The 16,163-nt window shown below is 42.9% G+C and overlaps 1 protein-coding gene across 2 annotated transcripts in view; it reads right to left on the bottom strand.

The window, feature by feature from the left end:
- The window catches only part of DAPP1 (dual adaptor of phosphotyrosine and 3-phosphoinositides 1), a 143,429-nt gene extending 136,514 nt beyond the window's left edge, over positions 1-6,915 (bottom strand). Inside the window, exon 1 of one of the 2 annotated variants that reach the window (XM_077476618.1) lies at positions 6,832-6,915. In XM_077476618.1, coding sequence (XP_077332744.1) covers positions 6,832-6,872 — 41 coding nt within the window. In that variant the 5' untranslated portion in view covers positions 6,873-6,915. Of the gene's footprint in view, positions 1-4,953; positions 5,225-6,831 lie in introns of those variants that run through there. The other variant, XM_077476617.1, reaches the window with a different exon arrangement.
- Positions 6,916-16,163: the final 9,248 nt, after the last annotated feature.

The raw sequence follows: 16,163 nt of genomic DNA, 5'->3' as shown, positions 1-16,163 counted from the left end.
CAACAAAAGTGAGTACACCCCTAAGTGAAAATGTCCAAATTGGGCCCAAAGTGTCAATATTTTGAGTGGCATCATTGTTTTCCAGCACTGCCTTAACCTTCTTGGGCACGGAGTTCACCAGAGCTTCACAGGTTGCCACTGGAGTCCTCTTCCACTCCTCCATGACAACATCACTGGTGGATGTTAGAGATCTTGAGCTCCTCCACCTTCCGTTTGAGGATGCCCCACAGATGCTCAATAGAGTTTAGGCCTGCAGACATGCTTGGCCAGTCCATCACCTTTACCCTCAGCTTCTTTAGCAATGAAGTGATCGTCTTGGAGGGGTGTTTGGGGTCGTTATGTTGAAATACTGCCCTGCAGCCCAGTTTCCGAAGGGAGTAGATCATGGTCTGCTTCAGTATGTCACAGTACATGTTGGCATTCATGGTTCCCTCAATGAACTGTAGCTCCCCAGTACCGGCAGCACTAATGCAGCCCCAGACCCTCCCACACACTTGTCTTTGAACTCCTCGCCTGGTTGCCGCCACACACGCTTAACACCCTCTGTGAAACAAATACGTTTATCTTGGTCTCATCAAACCACAGGATATGGTTCTAGTAATCATCTTTAGAAGTGGCTTCCTTCTTGGATGACAGCCATGCAGACCAATTTGATGCAGTGTATGACATATGGTCTGAGCACTGACAGTCTAAAGCCTGATACAGACTATCAGATTTTCTGCTGATTTTTTTCCTTCAGATTTACCAAAAACATATAATATGAGGTCAAACCTTAGGAGTTTCAATTTATATGCAATCAGGCAGGCCCTTGCACTGCATAGTTTTGGTAAATCTGAAGGCAAAAAAATCAGCAGAAAATCTGATAGTGTGTATGGGGCTTTACCCCCCCCCCCCCCCCACCCCTTCAACCTCTGCTGCAATGCTGGCAGCACTCATACATCTCCCAAAGACAATCTCATGCTGAGCACGTGCACTCAACTTCTTTGGTCGACCATGGCGAGGACTGTTCTGAGTAGAACCTGTCCTGTTAAACCCGCTGTATGGTCTTGACCACTGTGCTGCAGCTCAGTTTAGAGTCATGGCAATCTTCTTATAGCCTAGGCCATCTTTATGTAGAACAACAATTCTTTTTTCAGATCCTCAGAGTTCTTTGCCATGAGGTGCCATGTTGAACTTCCATCACAAGTATGAGAGAGTGAGAGCGATAACACCAAATTTAAACACACCTGTTCCCCATTCACACCTGAGACCTTGGAGCACTAACAAGTCACATGACACAGCGGAGGGAAAAATGGCTAATTGGGCCCAATTTGGACATTTTCACTTAGGGGTGTACTCACTTTTGTCAGTGGTTTAAACATTAAATGGCTGTGTGTTATGATATTTGGGGGGGGGGGGTGTTAACTGCAAATTTACACTGTTATACCAGCTGTACACTCACTACTTTACATTATAACAGTGTCTTCAGTGTTGTCACATGAAAAGATACAATAGAAGATTTACAAAAATGTGAGGGGTGTACTCACTTTTGTGAGTTATTGTATATTATACACACACACAAATGTTTTGCTTGCATTTCTTATTTAAACTGAATAGGTTGTTTTTAACAAGGTGAGAGTTCACATATTCTTTGGCATGCGTTTGAGCTGAAAGCAAAGCAGGTCGCATGCAGCCTTTTCTTAACAAAACACTTCTATTCAAATATAGCCTCATGTGTTTGAATGTAAAACGCAATGCTTGACTAAAATGCCTGTTGCCATGAACCATAAAACAATAGGTTCAGTTTAGACAACCACACCAGGGTAAGGTTCCTTTTTTTTTTATCAATGCGACTTATTTATAATAAGATTTGCAAAAGACAGTTACGTGGCAGAAAATAATCTATATCCCTGTGTTAAGGCTTAAAGAACTAAGTATTGAAAAATGTCATCTAGTCATGAATTACTAGCTTTTTTTTTCAAGTAACACACAAATTATAATATATATATATATATATATATATATATATATATATATATATATATATATATATATATATATATATATATATATATATATATATATATATACACACACACACACATATACACACACATACACATATACACACACATACACATATACACACACACTCATCCCAGCCTTATAAAATCTTAGATGCTGAGCTAAAAGCACAAACCATCAGATGCGACTAAAGTGTATTTCATAAAAAAAAAAAAAACATTTTTAAATTCTGGATAGAGGGCTTATAAACCTTGGCTAGGAAGATCTAACCTCTCTAATTGTTTTGTGACCACTGTCACTGGGGCTGAACATCAGGAAATGTAAAAAAATGTTGAGTTGTCACCAGAACAGGAAACTCCACCATGCCTTTAGCGTTTTGTTTTGGTGACAACTATTTGGGCATTTCCCTCATCTTTACAGTGATTGATTTTAACTTCCTGATGCGTCTACAGGATAGTGAAGAACAACGTACCAATAGGACACAAATGGCCAAAAGAAACTTTGCAGGTGTTTTATCTCTTCCCTACACTATCCATGAAAAAAAAAAAGTTTTGGTTTTATCTATACCTTAAATATAAAAAGCTGTTGCACTTGACAAGACTGTTTACATATGTACACGCTGACTCTTTCCTTCCTACTGTAGGAGGCTCGGTTCACACTGCTGTGATAGCAAAGTTATACGACTTTGTGCTGTGCCTGTCTTCTGACTTGATCCGACCTGGATGCTATTTAGTAGCCTGTACAAGGGCTGAAATCACACCCGAGTAGGACCCTTTTCTAAAGTTGAAGAGACTTGTGTAGTATCAGTTAAGAGACAGCTCTCATTGGGAAACCTTGAATTTTACATGTCATGCGACTTGGGGCCTCACATGTTGGATCCCATGTTGCAGCAGTTTGAACCAAGCCTAAGAAGAAAAAAAAACACGGCATCCTTAATTAAAAGTGTAAGGCTTAGGCCCCTTTCACACGGGACAGATCCGTGATGATCCACCCCGTGAACATCCGCTTGCTCAGCGGGAATCGCTCCGTTTATCCCCGCTGAGCCAGCAGATGACAGAGTGGTCTCTGCACTCTGTACAGGGACCGCCCCGTCAGATCTCAGCTCTCCTCTATGGGGGGGGGGGGGGGGGGGGGAAATCGGATGAACACGGACCGTCTGTCCATGTTCATCCGATCCGCTCTGCAGACGGATAGAAAAATAGGATTTTTCTCCGTCTGCAGAATCGGACCATTGCGGAGACGGACGATATCGGGTGTCAGCGGATGTTCATCCGCAGACACCCGCTATCCCATAGGGATGCATGCATGTCCGTATTTCATCCGCAAACAGATGGATGAAATACGGACATATGGTCCGCACATGTGAAAGGGATCTTAGGACCCTTTCACATGTGCGGACCGTTCAGATCCGCCTGTCAGTTTTTTCAGGCAGATCTGAACGGTCGCTCCATTGTCTCTATGGAGAGTTGGATGTCAGTGGTGACGTGTTCACTGACATCCAATCCGCAAAATACAGACGGATGGATGTCCTATTTTTCCATCCGTCCGGCGGATCCGATGAAAACGGAGCGGAGTCTCCGACAGGTTCGTCCCTGCACAGAGTGCAGAGACGGAACTTGTAATCCGCCGGCTCAGCGGGGATCAACAGAGCGATCCCTACTGAGCAAGCGGATGGCTAAATATGGGCAGCGACATGTGAAAGGGGTCTAAGGCACATATGCAGCCTCGGTTTCAGTGTGGCAGTGGACCCTTTTTAAAACCACGGCGGTCCTGCACATGTGTGAACCAGCTCCATTGAAAGTTGGTCCGATTTACATGTTATGCAATTTGGATGTAGAAAAAAAAAAAAAAAGCATCCAATTTGCATATATGTGAACCGAGCCTTAAGCAGCCCATAGATGATGCAATTTTGTTTCCTTCCACCAAAAAAAAAAAACGCTCGATGATTGACTGTGTTGATGGAGGAATCCCTCACTACTGCAGAGCCATTGTGTTCTGCCAGTCGGCAGCCTTTCCTGCTGGCAGAACACAATGGTCACTGCTGGTGATTGCATGAAAAAAAAAAAAAAAAATCCAACAGGCTGTTGTATACGAGTAATGGATCAACTTTTGATACAACCAGCCTGCCCATAGATAGATCAAATCTCAGCTGGTCCCTGCTTAACCACCCGAGATTTCATCCATCTATGGCCAGCGTTATGTTACACTTGCGGTTGGAGAGCAGTAAAAAAACAGGAGGTTGTGCCACCCTCCCTTAATCCAACACAAGGACTAGAGGAGGTAAGGATGAGCTCCAGTGTGTTCGCACAGCCCACCAGGAAGTCGACACTGTGCTGCGCTAATCGCAGGCAGTGAGACATTTCCCTGATCTCTGCAGCCGTGCATCGGGACAATGTCTCAATGCATGTGATTAGTGCAGCACTGCGCCGACTTCCTGGCGGGCTCTGCACGTGGACTATGTGAACACGCCAAAGCCCATCCTTAGGAGTAGGTTGTAAACATATCGTGGGATTTTTTTTCACTGCTGCTGAACAAATTACCTTCAAGTGAAAAGGGCTGTGCCACAAATGCTCTGCAACCATGTGTCTGTGGGAAACGTTAAAACAGGTGGAGAGAAGAACATGCAGCTTGTATAGGGCCCTCTGAAGAGCAACCCACTACTGTTCGCTTTTCAGAGGGTGGCACGTGGGTAAACAAGCCCTGAAAGTGCAACAGAAGAATGTAAACTTTACGTTTCGACTGGATCTGACTTTTTGGCAACTCTCAAGACTTGGCTTAGAAGTAATCTGCTACTTGTAGTGCCACAGACTGTGGCTTAGATACTTTACATTTAATGTATATTTCAGGATATCCTTAAAAGGCTGTGCCAATCAGAGTGATCTGGGAAAGCAATGACATAGACTGTAATAAAAAAAAAAAAGGTACTGAACAGAGATTGCTGTACATTACCCCAGTGACTCCAGGTCATTTCCATCTGGCTGGTCCTCATAGTCAACCCTTAACTCCTCAAACTCCTGTTCCTTCCAGCTCGCCCTGTGTGCCCGGTAGGTCATGTTTTCATATCTTCCATCAGACCCCTGCCATAAATCCAAACGCTCATGCAGTGTGTTCTAGAGATTCCTGCTATTAGTCACAAAAACCACCTGCAAATTAAGCAGGCACTGCGAAACTAAGACAGGCAGACTTGCAACACAAACCAGGAAGTCACCAGGCCCATCCCATTACTCACACACTGAGAACATTATATAAGAACAAACAAGTTCCCAAAGTAATTATCAGGGCGCTTTTACCAACAAAAGCATATTTATAGGCTGCCCTTGTTTCCAATCCCTAGTTTGGATTAAAATAAAAACACAACTATAAAGCTGTACGCATTAATAGAGAAAACGTCAGGGAAACACAAGAAGGTCTCACTGACAGCATCACACAGGGATGTAGAGTGTAAAAAGAGAGCACAATTTCTGTGAGGCGTTTGTGTACAGCCTGGAAAAACCTATAACCTCTACACCACAAATAGATACGCCAACTGTCCCTGCTTTTGAGGGACTGTCCCCGATTTGGAACAAAGTCCCTCTTTCCATCTAATTTGTTTCTCATTTTGGTCTGATCTAGATCGTTGCACAAAAAAAAATAAAAAAAAATCAAAAAAAAAATCACTTTTTATCTTTCAAAAAGTGTTTCCCAGTGCTAAACTTTTCATCCAATTTCTAAATGGTTGAATTTAGAATTTTCAAAAGCCAAGATAAAGGAATAGTAGTGGTAAAAAAAAAGCACTTGTGGTTTAACGAATGAATTTTATTGATATAATTCTACTTTAAGGGGGTGTGGACTATGCCTACATACCTTTGCTAATAGGTGTCCCTCATACCCTTATTAAAAAGTTGGGAGGTATGGATACGCTATTCCTTTAAATCAGTGGCCTCCAAACTGTGGCCTTTTGGTGCTTTTACCCAGCCCTTGGGGTGCTATTTTATTCACTGACAACAATGAAGGGCACAATTCCTCCCAATGACACAAATGATGGGGCACAGTTCCTCAGAATGACACCAATAATGAGGCTAAATAACTATGGTTGTCACCTCATCCCTTTAAACCCGAACGCATATTAATTACTCAGGTTCTGTGGCTGATTAAGGTGGTAATTAAACTCACTTGGTGCCTTATCTGCTTTTAATTAGCCTCAGAACCTGTGTAATTCAAAGGTGTTTGGGTTTAAAGGGATGAGGTGGTAACTCTACCAATGACCAGGAACAATTACTCCCAAGAACATCAACAAAAGGGCCCAATGACGGGGCACAATTCCTCCCAATGGCATCAACAATGGGGGATTGTTTACTCCCCTTGAAGCTAGGACGTTTTGTACTCAGGATGGCCACAGTCCGGCCCCCCTAAAGCCTGAAGGACAGTAAACTGGCCCTTTGTTTAGAAAGTTTGGAGACCCCTGCTTTAAAACGATAAGTACAGTGCCCAAAATGGATTTCTAAACTAAGTAGTGAACTAAAGTCACAAATAATAAACTCAAAACTATATATGAAATAACAAGTGTTCCATTGAATACAGTGCAAAGAACAATTCCCAAACAATCCACTGAATCTTATGAGGTGTGTAACAACCCAAACAAACTGGTGTCCACCACAAAGTGTCCCACTGGTAAGAAAACAGATGCCACGGCTGTACACATTCATAGCCTACAACTGTCCCTCTGTCTCTCATGCAGCTTCAGGTGTCCCATTTTTTGCTCAGTGTACATCTTTATACAACATGTACTATTTAATACTACAAACATTTTTGTCTAGGGGAACAAAAAAAAAAAAAGGATTTACTTACCAAATCCTCCGCACTAGGTCCTCAAGACCATATGCCTGCATTAGACGTGATGATGCCAAAGGATAGTTAACCACTGGGGCATGGGGGAGCGCCATCTACTGGGGAAGCAGAGGGTCAGGTAAGTAAAACTTTCTCCCCTCCCCTAGACAAAATAAGCTATTAACCCTTGAGTATTGACACAGCCCCACTGCAAGGAATAGTTTTTTCATTGCCTGGAGTTGGTTTCTAAATCAACATAAGGGACTGTACTTATATTGAATGAAAAATGTCTTATGTCTTGGTGACTCCCCTCTTAGTTGAAATCTTAATTTACATCTTTTGTCCTCTTCTCCCCCCCCCCCCCCAGATGCGGGGAAGCTGTGGGCTTCCGGTTAATGGGAACCGCAGGACCTGTCATAGGTACCCGTCAAGAGTGCTGACTATGCCGGCCCTTGTCGCACCCCTCCTTCATTTATAACAGTTGTACTATAGCTTCCAGCAATGAAGAATGCTCTATGAATGGGGGAGGAGGAGGACATTTCTTCTAGGGCTGCAACTAATGATTTTTTTTCAGAATTGATTAGTTGGCCGATTATTGTTTTAACTAATCGGATAATAACCTTAAGAAATGTGTGGTGTATAATTTAGTTAATATGTAAAGTTAAAAAAAAAGGCAATTTATTCTTAAATATCTCTATGCAGTGGTAAATATAAATAACCAACTATATGGTTAGGGAGCAAAATCCACTCTGAGAATAACAGACAGAAAAGATATATACTGTATATAATATTAGAGGTTGAATCTGGTAAATATCATCAGACTCGGAGATCACATTTTTTATCTTAAAGGAAAAAAAAAAAAAAGTCTGTTTTGCAGATTTTCAGACAGAACTGTAATATATTATGTATGACAGACTCCCTTGTCATAAGTAGGTGGATTGATAAGAGCTCCCTGCACCTGCTGTCACTTATGCTGGCCATACAAAAACAATGTCTTCTTTCAAAAAAAAAAAAAAAATGTTCTAATCATTAGTGGGGTCAAATCAACCGTTTTTGACCACAGTGATGGTAAAATTCGAAGAAGCAGAATAGAAAGCTTCTTGGTCAAAGGAATTTTCAGACAGTGTATTGTGGTTTGCATTCAGAAATTACATTATTTTTTAAACTGAATGTTTAAAGCAAGTGAAATTTTCAAACGACATTCTTTCATTCAGCGAATGTACAAAGATTTTTCGCATGAATATTCTCATCTGAAAATATGTGCATGGCCAGCATAAGGCTCAGTTCACACCTTTGCAGTTTGCCTTTGATCTGTTTCTGCAGTGCTTTTTTCTGTGCGGTTTGCGTTTTCGCACACGCGATTTTTCTGCAATTTGCGTTTTGCATTTGTTATGCTTTTTTTTGGCCAATTTTTTGTCGGGCAGATTAAAAAGCACAAATCGCAGCAAAAACGCACTACATGCTTTTCTGTAGCTTCTCCATTGAAGTATATTAAACCAAAAAGCAGCAAAAAAAAAAAACGCCCACAGTTTTCCATTGAAAAAAAGTCCTCGACACTTTCCAAATATGCAGCGGCTGAAAAAAAGCATAGATGTGAATGTGTCCCATAGGAAACCATGTAAATGAACGGTAGAGCATTTCTGCAAAAAGCACCAAAAAACGCATAGGTGTGAACCAGGCCTAATATGCTTAGTAGCGACAGCATGCTTTTTTGTGTATCACCTGTCATAATGGGGTTAAAAAAACTAAAATGGGCCCTTTATAGTACAAAAAAAAGATTACTACTATAAAAGGTTAATTTATACTGTGAAACAGTGAAAGTAATAATATATATTACTTATATCATACAAAATAACAAATACACCCAGTAGGATATATGGTTATTATAACTAGGAGTCAGACATGAAGCTAAATGAAGGGTGGAAGGGAGATATAAATATTTTATATTAACCACTTGCCTACCAGGCACTAACACCCCTTTCCTGCCCAAGCTGTTTTTCAGCTTTCAGCGCTGTTGCACAGTCATGTACCCAAACAAATTTTTTTATCATTTTCTTCACACAAATAGAGCTTTTGTTTGGTGGTATTTAATCACTACTGGGTTTTTTTATTTTTTACAAAATGATGTTTTTGCCCAGGACTACATGTCCCATGAGGCATTGCTCCTCACACATTCACAAGTTCTCAGGCAATTACTGACATGTATAAATGGTGTACTGAGCTGTATGTGTGCTGCACTGTGTCTTCTGACATGTATGGATGGTGTACTGAGCTTAATGTTAGTTCATCTGACACAGCACATAGGCTGGCCATATATATTCAATTCTCTTGTACAATTTTCCTTTAGATTTACCTTTTAACTATGTAGTTCAAGGGCCTGCCTAACTGGGCACAATTGAAAATTATTTAGTTCTGACCTAATATTATATGTTTTTTGGTAAATCTAAAGGAAAATTGTACAAGAAAGTTGAACATGTATGGCCAGCCTTAGTCAGATTTTTGAGCAAAAGCCCGTTATAGGCAGGAACCCGAAGTCCCTTACTTTTGTAGTAAAAGGTCAGTGTCCAGCATTAATCACTCCTGTGGCTTCTTATCCCAGCGCCACCTATTTGGGCACTGCCAGTCCGCCTGGCTGCAGCTGCCCCTTTCACTAGCCCTCCTGGCTAACTTCTCTACATTCTCCTAAACTGACACTCTCTCCACAGTCTTCCCAGACTGAACACTCACCAGCCCACCCAGCTGACTTCTCAGAAGATCTCTCAGATGTGCTGACCTGCTCCCGCTGTCCGTTAGTAGATATTAGCCTTTTTTTACATGTACATTTTTTTTCTACATATATACCATATGCATCCGCTCCTGATGAGAGAGTACATTCCCTGAAACACGTTGAGCCTACTATTTTCCTTTTATGTTTTTACATATGATATGGTTCATTACATGTTCATTATATGCTTACCCTTGTCTTGTTATGATCACTTTATGGAGTTTACTGATTCTTTATGTTCATTTATGCTGACACTTTCACATACAGGTACCCCCTTGTGGACTACTGATATGTTGATGATTAAAGCGGAGGTCCACCCTAAAGTGGACCTTCCGCTCATTGGAACCCTCCCCCCCTCCGGCGCCACAATTGACACCTTTCAGGGGGGAGGGGGTGGAGGTACCTGTACAGTACAGGTATCTGCACCCACTTCCGGCGTAGATTCTGCAGAAGGTACGCCCCTTTCCGCAGAATCTACGCTCCTTTCCGAAGCACACGGATCCCAGAGACAGCGGGGACATCCTTATTGCGCAGCGCGACTCGCGCATGCACAGTAGGGAACCGGGAAATTAAGCTGAAAGGCTCCACTTCCTGATTCCCATACCCAAGATGGCGGCGGCAGCACCCGAGAGACGATCGAGAGATCGGCTTCGGGTGCCGACATCACGGGCGCGCTGGGCGGGTAAGTGTCATTATTTTAAAAGTCAGCAGCTGCAGTATTTGTAGCTGCTGGCTTTTAAAAAAAAAAAACGGCGGACTCACGCTTTAACCATAAACAGCATCTCACAAAAGTGAGTACACCCCTTACACGTTTGTAAATATTTTATTATATCTTTTCATGTGACAACACTCAAGACATTACACTTTGCTACAATGTAAAGTAGTGAGTGTACAGCTTGTATAACAATGTAAATTTGTTGTCCCCTCAAAATAACTCAACACACAGCCATTAATGTCTAAACCGCTGGCAATAAAAGTGAGTACACCCCTAAGTGAAAATGTCCAAATTGGGCCCAATTAGCCATTTTCCCTCCCTGGTGTCTTTGGACTCGTTAGTGTTACAAGGTCTCAGGTGTGAATGGGGAGCAGGTGTGTTACATTTGGTGTTATCGCTCTCGCTCTCTCATACTGGCCACTGGAAGTTCAAAATGCACCTCATGGCAAAGAACTCTTTGAAAAAAAGAATTGTTGCTCTACATAAAGGTGACCTAGGCTATAAGAAGACTGGCAAGAACCTGAAACTGAGCTGTAGCACGGTGGCCAAGACCATACAGTGGTTTAACAGGACAGGTTCCACTCAGAACAGGCCTCGCCATGGTCGACCAAAGAAGTTGAGTGAACGTGCTCAGCGTCATATCCAGAGATTGTCTTTGGTAAATAGACATATGAGTGCTGCCAGCATTGCTGCAGAGGTTGAAGGGGTGGAAAGTCAGCCTGTCAGTGCTCAGCCCATATGCCGCACACTGAATCAAATTGGTCTGCATGGCTGTCGTCCTAATCTAATCACATGGATTACTGGAACCATATCCTGTGGTCTGATGAGCCCAAGATAAACTTATTTGGTTCGGATGGTGTCAAGCGTGTGTCGCAGAAACCAGGTGAGGATACAAAGACAAGTGTGTCTTGCCTACAGTCAAGCATGGTGGTGGGAGTGTCATGGTCTGGGACTGCATGAGTGCTGCTGGCACTGGGTACAGGGCCGCTGATAAGCCAGTACAACTGGCCCTGTTATACCGGGCCCGGGCAATCTGAACAGTTTGCAGAAGAAAAAAAAAAGTATTTCTCCAACTCCCCCCTCCGCTCCTCCCTCAGCAGCTGCTCAACTGCTCTCAATGAGCAGTCACTGGGGCTAAACATCTCAGAGGCAGAAAGGTGGAGCCTGACTGTGAGATCTTGTAGTTTGAGTGGGCGGGGGGGGGGTGGCCGGCTTGGAGGATGATCATTCCTGGCTTTTTCTGGTGTGCACACATGAGCTGCATTGTGGTGGCAGTGGATCTGGATTCTCAGGGGACTGCAGGTTAGCCCAGTCACATTAACTGCAATGTAAAGTCTAATGTCTGCTTTTCATGTAACACAGCTGTCCTGACTGAGAAATTGGGTGTTATACTGCAATGCCATATTTCTCACAGAAGTGCTGCATGAAAAAGGAGATGCCATCAATGTCAGCAAAGCCCACTTTTTATTCTATTTAAATCACTGGATCACACCATGCCTGGAGCTGAATCACACAGGAACGCACTGTGCATTCCTGTGCAATTCACATGCAGGTCTGTGCAGTACAATTTCAAGCTCATTCATTTTGAATGGGCTAAAATTGCAATGCACCAAAAGTAGTGTATGCACTACTTTTAAAATGCAATGCAACCAGATCACATGATCCAGGGCTGGCAGGGGCAGGGCAAACGCACTACGTTTGCAAACTTGCGTTTGAGGTTTCATTGACTTTTTATTGACACCTGGTGCAGATCACAAAAGCAGTGCATTTTGCGTGCAGGTTGAATTTTACAGGAATCCACAGCACATTTCTTCACAATTCAGATGCAGCCATGGTGTGAACCACTCCCTTAGACAAATTACTTCTCATTAAAAGTTTAGAAATTTTTTTTTTAACCACTTCAGCCCCGGAGGATTTTACCCCCTTCCTTACCGGAGCACTTTTTGCGATTTGGCACTGCGTCGCTTTAACTGACAATTGCGCAGCCGTGCGACATTGCACATAAACAAAATTGACGTCCTTTTTTCCCCCCCATAAATAGAGCTTTATTTTGGTGGTATTTGATCACCTCTGCGGTTTTTATTTTTTGCGCTATAAACAAAAGAAGAGCGACAATTTTGAAAAAAACAATATTTTTTACTTTTTGCTATAATATCCAATTTTTAAAAGAAAAAAACAAATTTTTCCCTCAGTTTAGGCTGATACGTATTCTTCTACATATTTTTGGTAAAAAAAAAAAAATCGCGATTATTGATTGGTTTGTGCAAAAGTTATAGCTTCTACAAAATAGGGGATAGATTTATGGCATTTTTTTTTTGTTTTGTTTACTAGTAATGGCGGCGATCTGCGATTTTTTTTTATTTTTTTTCTGGGAAACACCATCGGTCGCCTCTCCTCTGACAGGACATGGATCTGTGTGTTTACATACACAGATCCACGGTCCTGCTGTGTTCCCGGGCAATCGCGTGTGCCCGACGGACATCGTCCCGAGCAATGCCGCGATGCGCGTGCGCCGCCGGCGGCGTTCGTCCGCCCCCTAGATGGCCGGGAATCAGAGGACGTCATATGACGCCCACCCAGGATGGCATCTTACATGGCATCTTCTTCTTTTTCATGTAGAACTGTTTGAATGTGACAAATTGGACAGTGCAGTTATGAACGCAGCACAGTATCATCTGCATCCTACACACAGTCATCTTAGACTAACCACACCTAATAATTAAGCGTAATTTAAACTATGTCCATTTTCCAGCTCCACGTAGCGCATTTTTTAAAATTAGCCATGCCCACAATTTAGCCTTTATGTATACCCTAGCCTCTCTGTATAGGGGTGGGGCTGAAGGGGGTCCCGTCAGGTAGGCTGTATGGGGCCCCATGATTTCTATCAGCGGCCCTGACAGGGTAGCTACAGTTCATTGAGGGAACCATGAATGCCAACATGTACTGTGATATACTGAAGCAGAGCATGATCCCCTCCCTTCGGCGACTGGGCCGCAGAGCAGTATTCCAACATGATAACGATCCCAGATGCACCTCCAAGATGACCACTGCCTTGCTAAAAAAGCTGAGGGTAAAGGTGATGGACTGGCCATGCATGTCTCCAGACCAAAGACCTATTGAGCATCTGTGGGGCATCCTCAAAAGGAAGGTGGAGGAGTACAAGATCTCTAACATCCACCAGCTCTGTGATGTCATCATGGAGGAGTGGAAGAGGACTCCAGTGGCAACCTGTGAAGCTCTGGTGAATCCATGCCCAAAAGGGTTAAGGCAGTGTTTCTCAATTCCAGTCCTCATGGCCCACTAACAGGTCATGTTTTCAGGCTTTCCATTATTTTGCACAGGTGATTTGATCAGTTTCACTGCCTTAGTAATTACCCCAGCTGTTTCATCTGAGGGAAAACATGACCTGTTACTGGGCAATGAGGACTGGAATTGAGAAACACTGGGTTAAGGCAATGCTGAAAAATAATGGTGGCCATACAAAATATTGACACTTTGGGCCCATTTGGGAAGTTTTCACTTAGGGGTGTACTCACTTTTGTTGCCAGCGGTTTAGACATTAATGGCTGTGTGTTGAGTTATTTTGAGGGGACAACAAATTGACACGTTATACAAGCTGTACATTCACTACTTTACATTGTAGCAAAGTGTCGTTTATTTAGCCTTGTCACATGAAAAGGTGTAATAATATATGTACAAAAATGTGAGGGGGTGTACTCATGTTTGTGAGATACTGTATATACTTTTTTAGCCTTGCTGTGCATTGTATCATGTTCACCTGATTAATAAAACTGTGTTTTTTATTCTACATTAGCTTCTATTAATTTGCCTCATTCGAAGTCCCAAATTCCCACTTTTTTTTTAAATTGACCGGGATGGAGGCACCTATTCCCCAGGTGTTTCACTTAAAGTCCCAATTTCTCCTTTTTTACTGTTCAACAGGCATGGATACACATGAATGGTTGTTTTTATTGGTATATTGATACTATCCAACTCCATTTGGGTTTGTGATGTCGTATATTAATTTTGGTTTATATCCATCCATATTCCTCTATTATTTATTTTACCCACTACTCTACTATTTTCATAGTTATTTTGTGTGTTGGGTGGTGGCCTGCATTGTCAGGGTTGTTTCTCTGTTCTGTTTGCTCGGGAGCTGCTATGCGCTCCGGGCGCCCTCCTCCTCCCCCTTGCTGTCTATGAGGCATGGGAGTGAGGGTGGGCTTGCCCCGTTTTTCATCGGCACCACGCACCACGCCGGTCAAGTTATACAAATCTCCTGCATCATCACACTGGCGTTCTTGTTTTCCATATTTTGCGCATTAATGGGGGAGTCCCCCACTCTGTTGTGGCTGGCAGCTGCTGGGGACGGGGGCTTAGGGTTGGGGTGTGTGCTTATAAGGATTCTCATTTGGTCTGGTTAGTTTGCGCTGCTTGTTAGCTGTTGTTTGTGGGTCCATTGCGTGTCACCTGCACATCTGATACACAAAGTTAGTATTTCCCATATTACACTATAGTCACTTTCATTCATTATTATTCTCTAGACACCCTTGGAGCCAATGTCCTCCATCACCGGCAGTGTCAGCGTGGACATGACCCCCCCCCCCCATGGGAACCTGTGGGTTGCGCTCATTTTGCGGGTCTTCATTCCCTCAGCTCCCATTGCAGACATCTGAGATGGTCCCCATTTGTTCAGTACCACTTGTCCATACACTGAATCAACCTGTAAGTAAGGGGATGGATATCCTCCTTCCTCCTACTCGTATTGTTCCCTCTCCTTCTGTCCAATTTCCCCACTATTGGGGTCCATTAGTTGCTCACATTAGGCTTTTTTTACATATATACATTTTTTTTGTACAGATACACCATATGCATCCGCTCATGATGAGGGGGTACAGTCTCCCCAAACCCATCAAGCCTACTATGATTGTTATGTTTTTACATTTGACATGGTTCATTACATGTTCGTTATATGTTTACCCTTGCCTTGTTATGATCACTTTATGGAGTTTATTGATTCTGTATGTTCATTTATGCTGACACTTTCACATACTGATATGTTGATGATCAACCATATATATGATACATTTTTAGCTTTGCTGTGCCTTGTATTATGTCATGTTTACCTGATTAATAAAACTATGTTTTTTAGTCTACATTAGCTTTCATTCATTTGCCTCATTCAAAGTCCCTAATTCCCCCCCTTTTTTACAATTGACCAGGATGCAGGCACCTATTCCCCAGGTGTTTCATTTAAAGTCCCAATTTCTCCTTTTTTTTACTGCTTCTGCTGTCCTCTCCTTGCTCCCATGCCTCCAAGAAGGGGTTTCTCCGTGTGTTGTGGGGGAACCTTCCAGCACCCAAGCCCCAGACTAGGGGGCACACTCAATGGCCACAGACAGCCTCCTCAGAACTCTATCTCCATCTTCCACCCGAAGATGCCTACAAAATAGGGGATAGATTTATGGCATTTGAGGTGCCTACCCCCTTCCTGCCCCTTTATGCTGGGGATTGGTCGAGGAACTCATAAATATGCCAAGCATTTCCTCATAGACTCCACCCACTACATCTGGAAGCTTCTCCGAGGTTCCAGAAACAGGGGGAGGCACCAAAGATGCTGCTTGCTGAGTCATCCAACCTCCCCAAGTCACTCAACCTTGACCTAGATTCAACATAAGCTCAGCTCTCAACCAAACCAAATTTCCTACTCTAACAAACCTATTTACATCTAGCACACTAGCTAGATGGTGCTACACTCTATTAATAGAACACTTTTAATTGCTCTAATGGAGGAGGACAGAGCTTTTTCAAGATAGAAGCTACCAGCACAGGGGATGCCTCTCGCTGAATGTAGGCATAGCGCCCTCCTCTAGT

The sequence above is a fragment of the Lithobates pipiens genome, unplaced genomic scaffold (genome assembly GCF_037356315.1).
Source record: "Lithobates pipiens isolate NorthernLeopardFrog02 unplaced genomic scaffold, aLitPip1_a1.2 Scaffold_13, whole genome shotgun sequence".
Taxonomy (NCBI): Eukaryota; Metazoa; Chordata; class Amphibia; order Anura; family Ranidae; genus Lithobates; species Lithobates pipiens.
This window is presented reverse-complemented; position numbering and strand designations above follow the sequence as displayed.